Raw genomic sequence first — 13135 nt, 5'->3', positions numbered from 1 at the left:
AGATTTATAGGCTGTCGCAGACTTTTTGTCTACCACTGACATATCTTACAGACTTTTATGACGTTACTACAGATTTTCTTTGTCAGACAGATTTGGCTTTACAGACTTGTTTTTTCCTACAGATTTGTTTTCTAACCACATACTTAATGTACAAACTTTTTATGTTAAGTAGCTACTGATTTATTTATAGTGAATACAGACTTCTAATAAATTTGGAAGTGGCCGCAGAGTTGTATTGAGGAAAGATAATTGCTAGATTGACTCTTAATAATCACAGTTTTATTCAATGTTACACCAAACTTATTTTTGTCACAAACTTATTTTTAGAGACTGCAGATTTGTTTGATATAATGGTCGCAGATTTAATCCTTACTAAACTAACTTTTTAGTTGTGGCAGACTTAATCCTACATATTTGTTCAGATCTTTTAACAACTGAACCACCAATTTTTTTCTACAGATTTGTTTTTGTGTTTCGGCAGATTTTGCGGCAGATTAATAAAAATAAATCTGTCACATAATTTATAGAGACACCACAGTTGACTCATTGATATTTGACCCAATCCTTACCTTATCTTCAAAAGTTTCGATTTAGGTAAAATTTTTAGTAACATAGTAATAAATCTCCAATAACATAATAATAAATCTGCAATAACATAAACTTTTTTCAATAATATAATACAAAGTCATGAGCTCTTACTACAAATGTAATTGTAATATCGTTGAGGCAGAGAACTTAGGGTGGATCTAACCCAGTTTCTTTTACCAAAAACGATTGTTGAGTTCTAATATACATATAGGCTTTAAATCGTTACTTATTTTGTACTTACAGTTTAGCTTTTTCAATCGATTTTAGATTTAGCCACTTAACTCTTTTTCCCCTTAAACTTTCATATCTTTCCTCATCACACAATACAACATAATTTTTTTTCCACCTACAATCTTATTACTTTGAATTAAACCAAAACAAGAGACAATTCATAGATATGTGCTTAAGTTACTTAATGCTCTATATTCTTCTTGTAGGCCATTACAAAACTAATCACAACATAAACACATACAAAATCTCATGTAATAATTAAATAACTAGGTAACAATCCGCAATATGTGCGGTATAAATCGATTTTTAAAAAATAATTATAAGTAAAATTATTATTCTAGAACCAAAATTTGTTTGTGTCAAACATAATATGTAACTGAAGTTTTTTATTTATTTATTCAAAGCAGCGTTTTGTCGTGTAAAAAATATGTTTTACCCGTGAAATCTCTAAATGTGTAAGAATACATTTCACCCGTGAATAATGTGAACGTGGTAAAGAAAATATTTATAAAATGTTACAGTTTATGGAAATATATATTTTTTGTGTGCTTTAAAAATCAAATTTTATATTTATGGTTAATTGAGTAACTATAACAATTTTTCATAATCTAATAATCACTCATTTTAAATATATTATAATTTTTTTTGGGTACTAAGTTTATTTATAATGATAAGGGTTATTGTCTCATTCCTTTTTAATAGCACATAGATTAATATAAAATTAGAACATATATTCCTATTCGGTTATCAATATTTCCATTTTTGAATGAATAATCACACTAATTATGTTGAGATTAATTAGGGTCCGTACCTAGATATATATAAATAATCACACATCATGATATCCCCTAATTTGTTGTCATTTTTATATTTATTTATGAATATATATAAATCTATATTTATTGGGAATTAAGTTTTTTTTAATGAGTTGGAGATAATTCAAGGGTAATTTATATTTCTTTTTATTCAATTATAATAACTATTGAAAGCTTGTTATTTAAATTATTATGGTAATAATACTAACATAAAAAATAACATTTTATATGATTTTATTAATAAGTTATATGTTTAATAAGTTATATGTTCTTTATTTTTATTAACTTTATATGTTTTTATAGCCTTTTTAAGTTATTTCTTAAAAATAATATTACTTTGACTTGTATATTTGTAATTAAGTAAATTTTAGTGAAATTTTAACTTAAAATAGTATGTAATTATTTCATTAGTTTTAATATGTTATATTTAAATTTGTGTGAAAATTGATGACATATCTAATTATTATTCAGTTAATTGTTTTAATTTAAACATAATGGCATGTTGATGTAAGTAAGTAGAAAATTTAAGGGTTTTTTTGCTAAATGTGTCTCGAGCTCTCTAACGGCGACACATCAGCTTTTTCAAGAGAGTGCTTCTCTATTAATATATATGGGATACACCACGACCATGAACAAAAGCACATAAACTATGGTTTTGAAGGTTCTTAGGTCTTGCATCTCTTTCACATATAATTTGACAACTACTTGAAGCTCTCCAATATCAAAATCTTGTGCTTTGATGACCAAAAAAAATCTGCAATCAAAATAATGCATGGTATACAACCAACAAACAAATATGCGATGAAGGACAAAAACCTACAATTTATCAAACCTATATCTAAGATAATTCTCTTATAAAAACCTAAAATAAATATGCAACCACTTATAAATAAATCTGTGAAGTAACAAATAAATCTGCGAACAACGAAAAATAAATAGATAATTTGTAATGCCCCGACCGCCACATCTTAGTGGACCCTATGTCCAATCCTAGTCCATGAGCCCACCTTCCTTAATGGGTTTCACGTTCTCTCACTAGGCCCGTGAGCCCATCCATATCCGACGGTCGTTTTGCTACGTCCAGAATGCTTTAAAGACTTGATACCATCTCTACAAATCACCACATGATCTTTCCCTGTGTTTTATCCTCACTCGCACAGTTCCGACAGTCACTTCCCGGAAGGTCACCCATCTTGAGACTACTCCAGCTCAAGCACGCTTAACTCTGGAGTTCTCTCAAGACCTTTGACCGAAAAGATAAGTGCATTTTGGTCACTAAATTTTTTTAAACCTCTCTCCAAGTCTTCAAAACCGGGGTATCACATAATCAAACAACAAACAAATCTTTGAAAGCTAAATCTCAAATCTTAATATAAGCTAATTATTTAACAAAAACCTGTAAATTGTTTACAAACTTGAGCTATTTATCTTACAAACCTTGCAACTTATAACAAAAATCCTGCAATTTATTAAACCTTAACCTTCAAACTAGGGGAGGCCCGTGCTACAGCACGGGATTATATTTTTTGTTAGTTATTTTTTCGTAATTTGTATTTTTTTAATGTAGTTTTCTATTTTGAATTATTTTCTTTGTTTATATAGTGTTTATTTTGTATATTTGGGGTTATACAGTAAATCAGAAATCCTCATAGAGTAAGTAGTTTGCAGAATATAGCTTTTCACGAAAACAAACACACCGCAATATTGGATAGTAGTTTTGTAAAAGGATAGACACTCCGCAATGTCGGATTAGTTTTGTAAGAGGATAGATACACCACAATATCGGATAGTAGTTTTGTAAGAGGATGATTTTTTTTTATTTTGGTTTGTCGTCAAAAGATGAGAAGTTGCTTGTTAAATTTTGGTGTGAGATATTTTAATGGTTAAGAACAATTGTATTTCTAGTGAGATTAGGTATATTTAGGTTATCATTTAGAAGTTAATATTTGATATATCAAATCTCAGAAAGATATATCTTTTTCTTGTTTTGTTATAACTAAAAGATGAATATTCCATTTGTAAGACTATCCTAAAAGATTGTTTTAGATTTGCAGTTAAAAACAATCTCGGCAATCAAGCAATTTTGTAAGATTTGGAAATCAAAATATATGGTTTTAATTAAAACTATTGAAAAAATATGTGGCCAAGATATAATTTTATTTTGAGAATCAATGGATAATGTTTGATGAGAAAATCGGATCAAATAATTGGTAGTCAATGACCAGCGCGAGATCCGACTTAATTTGAATGGTTAGAGAATTTTAATGTCAATATATACTAATGTATTAATAATTATTGATTACTAACCATTATATTTAAAAACTACCAAAACAAAGTCATGGTCCAAAAGTTGGTCCATGATTACTCCTGCATTAATAGTATAAATTCATTAACCAAATAAATTTGCGATAAGCAACAAATAAATCTGTAATAACTAATAAATAAGTCTGCCGTCAAGACAAATATTTCATTGAACACCTTTCATGCAATACGTTTTTTATCATACATTTTATTAGTGAAATAACTCGACCGTTTTTTTTTATAATATAATATATAATTAAGCATCTCATACTACTTAATTAAACCAACCAAACCATAGTTCAACAATAAACCAACAACAACCAAGATGCACAGCAGAAACATACCAACAATACAAAACCAACATATCATCAATACAATAACATTTCTAATCATTCTATCCAACAACCTAACATAACTCTATCCAAAGTTCCCACATCAATAACATAACCATAACACCATAATCGAGACCCTAGATCATCCACCTCCTCATCGCCATGATTCCACGTCACATACCTGCACACCACAAACAACAATTGAGATGCGTAAGTATTATCACAAATACTTAGTGAGGCAACCCTCCCATCTACTGGGTTATACACAAAAGCAACTGAGAAACCAATGTTTAACAAATAGCAAACAAACACAAACAAACCAGGAAAAACAAGTATCAGCCGTCTGCTGAAAAGATTGGTGTCGACCGACACCCCACTGGTGTACTTGGTGTCGATCGACACCGACTCCGCATATCGTTCTGCTCGAAGCCGAAAGTCGCAGAACCACTTCCCAAATCCTCCAAATCGTCTGAAACTCACCAAAAACTCATGGAAGCTCATGGAAACCAACAACCGACCACAAGAACACAAGAAAACAACACATACAGCCACAAAACAAGCAAAACAAAGGATTCTTAGGCTTAGATCAGTCATGGTCATGCACTCACCTCTTTTGCAGGAAGATTCTGTCCAATACTGACAAATCCAACACTCTAGAAGGCTTCTCCTTCGTTCCTAGCACAATATCTCCACTCTTCAGAGACAGATCTCACCAAACAAGCCTTGAATCTCCAAAATCTCCCAAGAACACTTTCTCTTCTCTCTTTTCTCTCTAAATTTTCTCTGGAACAGCTAAAAGTGTTATTCCCGAAACCCTTAGGTCGATTTTTCACTTATAAACCTCGATTTGGGATCCCACTTAAACCAAACCAATCAAAACGACAATTTGAAACAACCCGGTCGAACCAAAAATTGATAGTGTCGATCGACACCCACTCCCAAAACTCACAATTTGGTTCGCGTATGTTACAATTAGATAGCCATGAATTGTTGGAAACCCTTGATTAAGAGGAGAACGTGAGACAGAAAACTTACTAGAACTCGAAGAGGAGAAGACAACTCGACCAGGAAGAGGAAGAGACATAGATTCGCCAAGAAGATGAGAAGATGACTCAACCAATGAGGAGATTCACCAAGAAGAGCAGATAAAGAATAGGAGAAAAGAATAGATAGGTTCATACTCGATCAATAAAACAGAAATACTGGAAAATGTGAAGACAATTCGCCGAGAAGAGGAGATAGGGACACCAGAAGGAGGGTCACCGAAGAGAAACAAAAAGCGTCGGAGAAGAAGAAAGAAAAGAGAAAAGAGTTGTTTTCTAATTTAAGGTTTTTGTGATTTTTTGTGATTTTTTTATTTATTTTAATTAATTATAATGACAGTTTTGTAAATAAAAATGAAAAATAAGGTAGAAAGTCATTTGACAAAAGATTTGAGTCATTCTAGTTATATCATCCATAACAGAGTCATTCTAGTTAATTTTACAAAGATATAGATCATTCTTGGTAATTTTTACAAAAAAACAATTTAACAATAATAAAAATGAAATTTCAAACGTTTGTTTCTTCCAACATAAACTCAATTCAATAAGGTATATGATAAATAAAGTATGCGAAATTGACATTTTTTTTTTGTTAAAAAGCGAAATTGACATTTGATGCTCTTTCTTTTCATATGTGTTTTTAAATTTTAGTGCTACAACTTTAATCGTTGACTTTTGAATACAATAGACACAATATATATTTTTCGAATAATTTGATCTTTGTTCGTTCTCACAATTTAAAGTAAAAAATAAAGGAAAAAATATTTGATGACAAAGAAAACAATTTACATTAGAAGATGTCCATCCCAATTTTAATTGTAATATAATAAGGGTTTTTACTCCTTTTTTATTGGTCTACTTGGCACTCTCTTTTAGTTTAAATATATATATTCTAATACTTAATAGTCATTATATTCTAATACTTAATAGTCATTCTATTTAAAATCCGTTTATTCTCATGAAATATTTCATATATAAAGACCCACCTCTTTGCCCAAAAAAAAAAAAGACCCAGCTCATGTTTGTTCAAAAAAAAAAAAGACCTAGCTAACAAATTACTTTTAAAAATGACCCAACTGACAAAGAATTTTTTAATAAGAATGATACAAAGTACTCATAAGTCATAAATAAAAGAAACTATTATTAAGAATGACCAAACTAATAATATTTAATGCAAAGTCGTATTCAAATTATTTGGTGTACCCATTTTCCTATATCATTTTTCAAAAATATGATTTCATATTGTTCATTTTTTAAAATATCTTTTTTATGTATAAAATAACTTAATTTGAAGGGAATTTTTGAGAAATACGCTTTTTGATGTACTTTTTTCAAAAATACCCCTTTCATCTATCCATTTTCAAATATATCTCTTTTAAAATATGAAAAATTATTAAGTTTTATATGGCTCACAAGGTACTTCTAGATAATAACTACTACATCTAGACTCAGTCAAAATATTTATGAATTTTTAAAACATAATAAAAGATTTTTACAAGCTTTTTAAAAGGTTTAAAAGGTTTTTAAAAGGTTTTTAAACAGTTTTTATAAGGTTTTTAAACAGTTTTTAACAGTTTTTTAAAAGGTATTTATATTGTATTTATAAAATACATAAAAAAAATTACACACATATAAAGGTAATTTGTGTATATATTTATAAGATTACACACAAATTTTGAAAAATTACAAATTTTAATGGTTTTTTTGGTAAAGTTTGAAAGAGGGTGTATTTTTGAAAAATGATATTGCAAAAGGGGTATTTCTGAAGTTTCCCCAAATTTTAATTCCTAAACAACAAATATTAAACCCTACCCCCTCAAAACTATATCTTAAATATAAATTAAAGAATCTAAACCTAAAAAAAGTTTAAAAAAATTAATTTAATATATTGTAATTGTGTAGAAGAGGATATCCCAAAAGAGGTATTTAATTACTAACAAATTCTCAAATTATTTTTATATACTCATTTGAATAATATGGCTTTCGTAGACCAACATATAAAACCATGGGCAGTTCTTAATAATAAAACTTTTATGACTAATAAAAGTAATTTGTAGTCATAAATTTTTGTAATAATTTCTAAGTTTTGTCATCACTATTAATATGAAGAATTTCTAAGTTGGGTCTTTATATTATTATATATATGTAATATTATTCGTAGGTTCGATCATTCACAATAAACATAGTTTGTAAGTTGGGTAATTCTTACTAGTTATCCTACTATATTAATTGAGAAGTACATTTATAAAAGTAACATTAAAAGTGTAAAAAATTACAATAGACTGCCATTGAAAATAGTACAAAAAAAGTTATGATTATTAAGGATAATTAATACAATTTAACTAGAGTAAACAAAAATTAAAATTAAATTTGTTGCTAAAAAAATATATTTGGAAATATCCATTCGGTGAAACAACTAAGAATTTTTTATGATATAGTACCATAAAAATAATCAGATTTTCTACAGATTTTTTTTTTGCAACAACCTCTGCATTCACATTTTCAAACGTTACTCACACGTTACTCACATTTGCTTGCATTATGGATTTTATTTATTATTTGTTTCAAATTCAGTTAGTAGGATTTCTTTTAAATTTATCCAATATAATAAGGATAAAGTTTCCATTTACGTTTAATAATAAATAAAGAGTAATGTTGAAAGTAATAAATAAAAATTAATCTTCAAAGTAAATTCTCATTTACATGTTGTATATATACACAAATTATTGCTATTAAAAAATTAAATTATTACAATCAACACTAAAATAATGAACTCATTTTAAAGTTAAAAACAGTTTTAAAATATGCATATATAAATTGCAAATCACAAAAGACTATAAATAACAAAATAACAGAAAAATATATTGTAATTTACTTTAAATAAAATGTTCAGCCCACGGTCCACTGTGGGTTAGTACCTAGTTACTTATATAATTTGTTTGACAAAATATAGATAATTTGTAACTTAATTGGCTTTGGGTTTCCTGAGGAAAGCTGCTTCGTCGCTTTGTTTGGAAATCATCCCGACGAGGTGACCCAAACATCGTGGTATTATTGGCACATTAAATATCATTTCCAATAGTTGTTCTCCACTCTTTGTTTCGCAGAAATGTGTTCCCTTAAGAATTCATGAAAATAAATGGTTTGTAAGTGTAATCGGACGTACAACCCTTACAAGAGTAATGTCTCGCTAAAGGGAATTTTTTTTATAATAAATTTGGAATATTATTACCAAAAGTAAAGAGTGTCTTACGCCAAAGTCAGGCTGAAACTTAAAGATAAGTAAATGGGAACTTATAAATATGCAAATCATTGAGACGACAATCCACTGCAACCTTAACGATATATGCGGGCGAGAAGAATATCTCCAATGCTTCTATCGATTTGTGAAAAGACTAATAAAAAGAGTAGTGGAATTAGAATTGTGAAAACGGTTATTTCTTTCTCGCCAGAGAAACTAGACCGTAGCTTGTGCAGTTAGACGCTTCAGAATCGTAGAAACTGAAGGAGATTTAGACATAAGCCACGAGATAACTGTTGGCCAATCAGCAAACATGGAAGGAGGAAAGCCAATGCCAAATCTGCTCTAAAAATGAGCAGTGTAGATGGAGATTATCCCTTGTTTCTTCAAACTGACCACAAAGGATGCAAGTGGATGGAAATTTTATTCCCCAATTAGCCAAAAGGATTTTCCTGATCTACTTGATATGTTTTCGGAGTGAACCAATGTACTCTGCCCGACTTATCTACGTGACTCATAGTATTAAATTGGTTCAAGAGTCCGGTCGGATCGGACAGGTCCAAATCACTTGATTATTCCACATATATTTATTATGTTTATGACAAGCATATTTTGAGGAGCGAGCACGGTTGTTTAAAGACTTCTTATTAGTTTGCTTTATATTTTTTTGATCTTTTGTAACTAAAAATTAGGAGAGATAGTCCTCACCTATTTATGGAACATATACAATAGTTAAAAACAAAAAAAAAATAGCAGGAATGGAGAATAAAAACATGAAAAATATAATAAAACATAAAACGAGTGTGTCTTGTCGGTTGGGACGATGCGTTCGAAATCGTTAGAAGTAAAAAGACGATATTTTGATACCAAAAAAAAAAAAAAGAACACGATATCAGTTAATTATTCTTCTTTAGAAATTTTGGTTCTTTTTAATTAAATGAAATGATGTATAGAATATAGATGCATCAAACATTTGGATGTGTTTAATTAGATATATTATTAAATTTATGATGTATTACATCATTGTATAATATAATGTAAGCATTATATTATAATGGAACACTCAAATATCTTAGTCGTTGGACAAAATTGCGTCTTAAATAATACTACCTCCTCGTTCAGTTGTCCCATGATTTCAACCATTAGATTAGAAAGGAGTGTCCAAAGATCTGAGCCGTTAAGATCAAAATGAGAAATCTATATAAGAAGCAGTACTTCTCACATCAAATATTTGAAAATATTTCTTCTATATACTATAATATGCCTCCATCTCTAAAGAAGGTTCATAATAATTCTACGAAGCCGGTGCATGTATACACGATGGCTGGTGGTGACGGGTGGCCTATTGCTTATGGAGAAACTAAGGATATTAATGATTATATCACTTCTGATGTATATTCGGAGATCAATGTACAAGATGGAGATAATCCTAAAGGATATCGGCTGAAGTACAACAATTACAAAATTTGCGTTAATGATGATGTTGGCATCAGTTCTGGTGTTGCAGATTCTGAAATTCGTACATATGAGGATAGAATAAATATTAATATACATGTACATATTAATCATATCCAGATATGGGGTAAGAATCCTTTTATAGGGATATTTCAACCTGATGGATCTATAAAATATTATAATTCTATTAATGCTACAATCAAAGAAGGAGGAGGTCTTACACTTGAAGGATTTCAGCCTCGAGGTGGGATAACTAAAGATGAAGTCGAAGAAGATGGAGAAGCATCAGCGGAGGATGGCGCAACCCAAAGTACCAGCAAGATTGATTAAGTCATATGACTAATTAAGTCTCCTTTTCTCTTTAAGTTCTGTTTTCTTGTGCAAATAATACAGTGGCTTTATGTTCCTATCTTTGAGGGCAAAACCACGTTTTCTTTTCTGCTTTGTGTGCTTCCAAGCGTGTAGGAGTTGAGACTCCTTTGTAAATTGAAATTATAACACATTGTCGATAATAATTGAAGAATTTGCGCATTTGCTAGCTCTAAAGATTTTGTATTCAATCCGAGTTCAACTCAAATCTGCAGTTTGCTGCTACACGTTTTTAGGGTCTTTCCAACTCAAATAAATAATGTGCATGGATGTGTATAGTTTTTGGCTGATCGGTTTATACCACACAAAGTCTAGATCTCTTTAAGAAACTACACAACTATATACTATCTAATCGAGAACCACACCAAAACGAGAATCGATCTGCATCCACTTTGCATTTTTTAAATATCCTAAAACTCTACTCAAATTTTTCAAAACACCAAAACATACAAACTCCACAAAATCATCTAAAATCTTTGTTCCAATACACCCTGTCACCCCCCTTAGATTATGTATGTTTCAATTCAATTTTTTTCTTTTTGGACAAAAATATATTTCCATGTTCAATAAGATTTAAAACGTGATTTAAAATCAAAATTAACTAATCGACTTCGTTAACCAATAGTATCCTACCCGAAAGACAATATGAACGACCAATCATTATTTCACTACATTTAAGTAAATAACCATCATTATTGATTGGTCGTTTAATACTATTTTCATCTCATTTCGTAAAATGGCACATTGATTAATATTGGGCTGCTTATATATATTGGGCGTCGATGTATTGTTTAGCCGACTTGTGTATAGTTGCTTGGTCAGCACTTTTTGTTTAGGGTTTGTCGTAGTTGATCGAGTCTGTATAAATAAGTCGTGAGGCAGCCGTAAATAACACACATAGAATTCATTCATTCAATCTTTACATGGTATCAGAGCATAGATCCTTCTTATTGATCTAAGCTTCTGAATTTTTTTTCACTCTCTTGCTAATTCATTTTCTTTTGTTAGTATCAAAACTCTCTTGTTCGTGAGATGGGGGAGGATGATAAGAAGATAGTTGAAGCTGGCGTGACCGGTGATAAAAGTTTTGTTGCATCTCCTTATGTGATGTTCTCGTCTGACAATCCAGAGGCGTTAATCACATTGGTGCAACTAAAAGGTGACAATTACAACGAGTGGGCTACAGAGATGTTGAATGCTCTCCCAGCAAAAAGAAAGACGGGATTCATTGACGGGTCTCTAAAGAAGCCGTGTGAGGGACATGCAGATCTGGAGTCATGGCTGAGTGTGAACTCAATGATCGTAGGTTGGTTGAGGACGTCAACTGAACCTCGTGTAAGATCGACGGTGACATTCATCAACGATGTTCACAAGTTGTGGGAAAATTTGAAGGAACGGTTCTCAGTTGGGAACAAGGTTCGGGTGCATCAACTGATGGCTAAGCTGGCGTCGTGTAAACAAGATGGACAAGCAGTCATTGACTACTATGGACGTCTTGCTAAGATGTGGGAAGAACTCCAAACATATAGACCCCTACCGGCGTGTATGTGTGCAGCAGCGGCGTCATATGAAAAAGAAAGAGAAGAAGAAAGAGTTCATCAGTTTGTGATGGGACTGGATGAGTCGAGGTTTGGGAATGTCGTGACTGCCATCATTGAAGCGGACGTGTTACCGGATCTCGGAAAAGCTTATAGCAAAGTTATCCGAGAAGAAGATAGACTCAATTCAGCTAAATCACGTGAACAACAACAAGAAGCTGTTGGGTTTGTGACTCGACTAGAGCAAGGAAGTGGTGAAACTAGTGGAGGACGTCGTGAATCTCGGAACGGAGATACCTTTGGAGTCCATGCCTCCGGTGGAAACAGAGGATGCGATCAACTTTGTTCTAACTGTGGTAGAGCTGGGCATGAAAAGAGTTCTTGTTGGCAGATTGTGGGGTATCCCGAATGGTTTTCGGAGAGAGGAGGTCAAGGAGGACGTGGTCCATCACGAGGTGAGGGTCGCGGTGGTTATTCTGGTGGACGAGGACGAGGACAAGTGAATGTTGCATACTCAACCAGTCCCAATCCTACCGGAAATTCAACGGATCTTACTCCAGAGCAAATGTTGCAAGCACTCTCCCATCTGCTTAAAGACAAATCAAGTGGTGGAAGTGACAAGCTAATGGGTAAGATATGTGGAGATGTGATCCTTGATACAGGAGCTTCACATCATATGACTGGAGACTTGTCGGTTCTTACGAATCTTAAAAATACTTCTCCATACACAATTGGTTTTGCAGATGGAAGTACGACGTTGTCAACACAAACGGGCGTGTTCCATTTATCAGATCGTATAAGCTTATACGATGTTTTATGTGTCCCGGACTTGACTTGTTCATTAGTCTTGGTTTCGAAGCTGTTGAAACATTCTAATTGTTTTGCCTTTTTGACTGATGCGGTGTGTATTGTGCAAGACCGGTTTTCGAGGACGCTGATTGGAGCCGGGAAAGAACTTGATGGAGTTTATTACTTTACGGATGTTCAGGCTGCTCGAGTAAACAAGACGGTCCTAAAAATTGATGCGGTTTTGTGGCATCAGCGGTTAGGACATCCATTGTTTTCAGTACTATCTACTATGCCTTTGTTTTCTAGAGTTTCTGTTAGTTCAAGTTCGTGTGAGACCTGTTTTCAGGCTAAGCAAACTAGATAGTATTAATAAAACAAGTGAATGCTTTTCTTTAATTCATGTTGATGTTTGGGGTCCGTACCGTATCAAAGC

General features: G+C 31.8%; 2 protein-coding genes across 2 annotated transcripts; both read left to right on the top strand.

Moving 5' to 3' along the window:
• Nucleotides 1-9871: 9871 nt before the first annotated feature.
• On the top strand, nucleotides 9872-10336 carry LOC147946899 (uncharacterized). The gene has a single exon (XM_087507284.1). It carries the CDS (start codon nucleotides 9872-9874, stop codon nucleotides 10334-10336), a length of 465 nt encoding a protein of 154 aa, XP_087363410.1.
• Nucleotides 10337-11407: 1071 nt separating this feature from the next.
• Nucleotides 11408-12873, top strand: LOC147946898 (uncharacterized). Its single transcript, XM_087507283.1, has 2 exons — nucleotides 11408-12542; nucleotides 12830-12873. The coding sequence occupies exons 1-2, from the start codon at nucleotides 11408-11410 to the stop codon at nucleotides 12871-12873; spliced, it is 1179 nt and encodes a 392-aa protein (XP_087363409.1).
• Nucleotides 12874-13135: the final 262 nt, after the last annotated feature.

This window comes from Camelina sativa, chromosome 3, assembly GCF_030686135.1.
Source record: "Camelina sativa cultivar CO46 ecotype springtype chromosome 3, ASM3068613v1".
Classification (NCBI taxonomy): Eukaryota; Viridiplantae; Streptophyta; class Magnoliopsida; order Brassicales; family Brassicaceae; genus Camelina; species Camelina sativa.
This window is presented reverse-complemented; position numbering and strand designations above follow the sequence as displayed.

Excerpts from the sequence above, each read along its gene's own strand:
- LOC147946898 (XM_087507283.1), top strand. The coding sequence starts at position 11,408 with ATGGGGGAGGATGATAAGAAGATAGTTGAAGCTGGCGTGACCGGTGAT. Across the intron at positions 12,543-12,829 it reads TGGAAGTGACAAGCTAATGG|GACCGGTTTTCGAGGACGCT; the intron begins GTAAGATATGTG and ends TGTATTGTGCAA.
- LOC147946899 (XM_087507284.1), top strand. The coding sequence starts at position 9,872 with ATGGCTGGTGGTGACGGGTGGCCTATTGCTTATGGAGAAACTAAGGAT.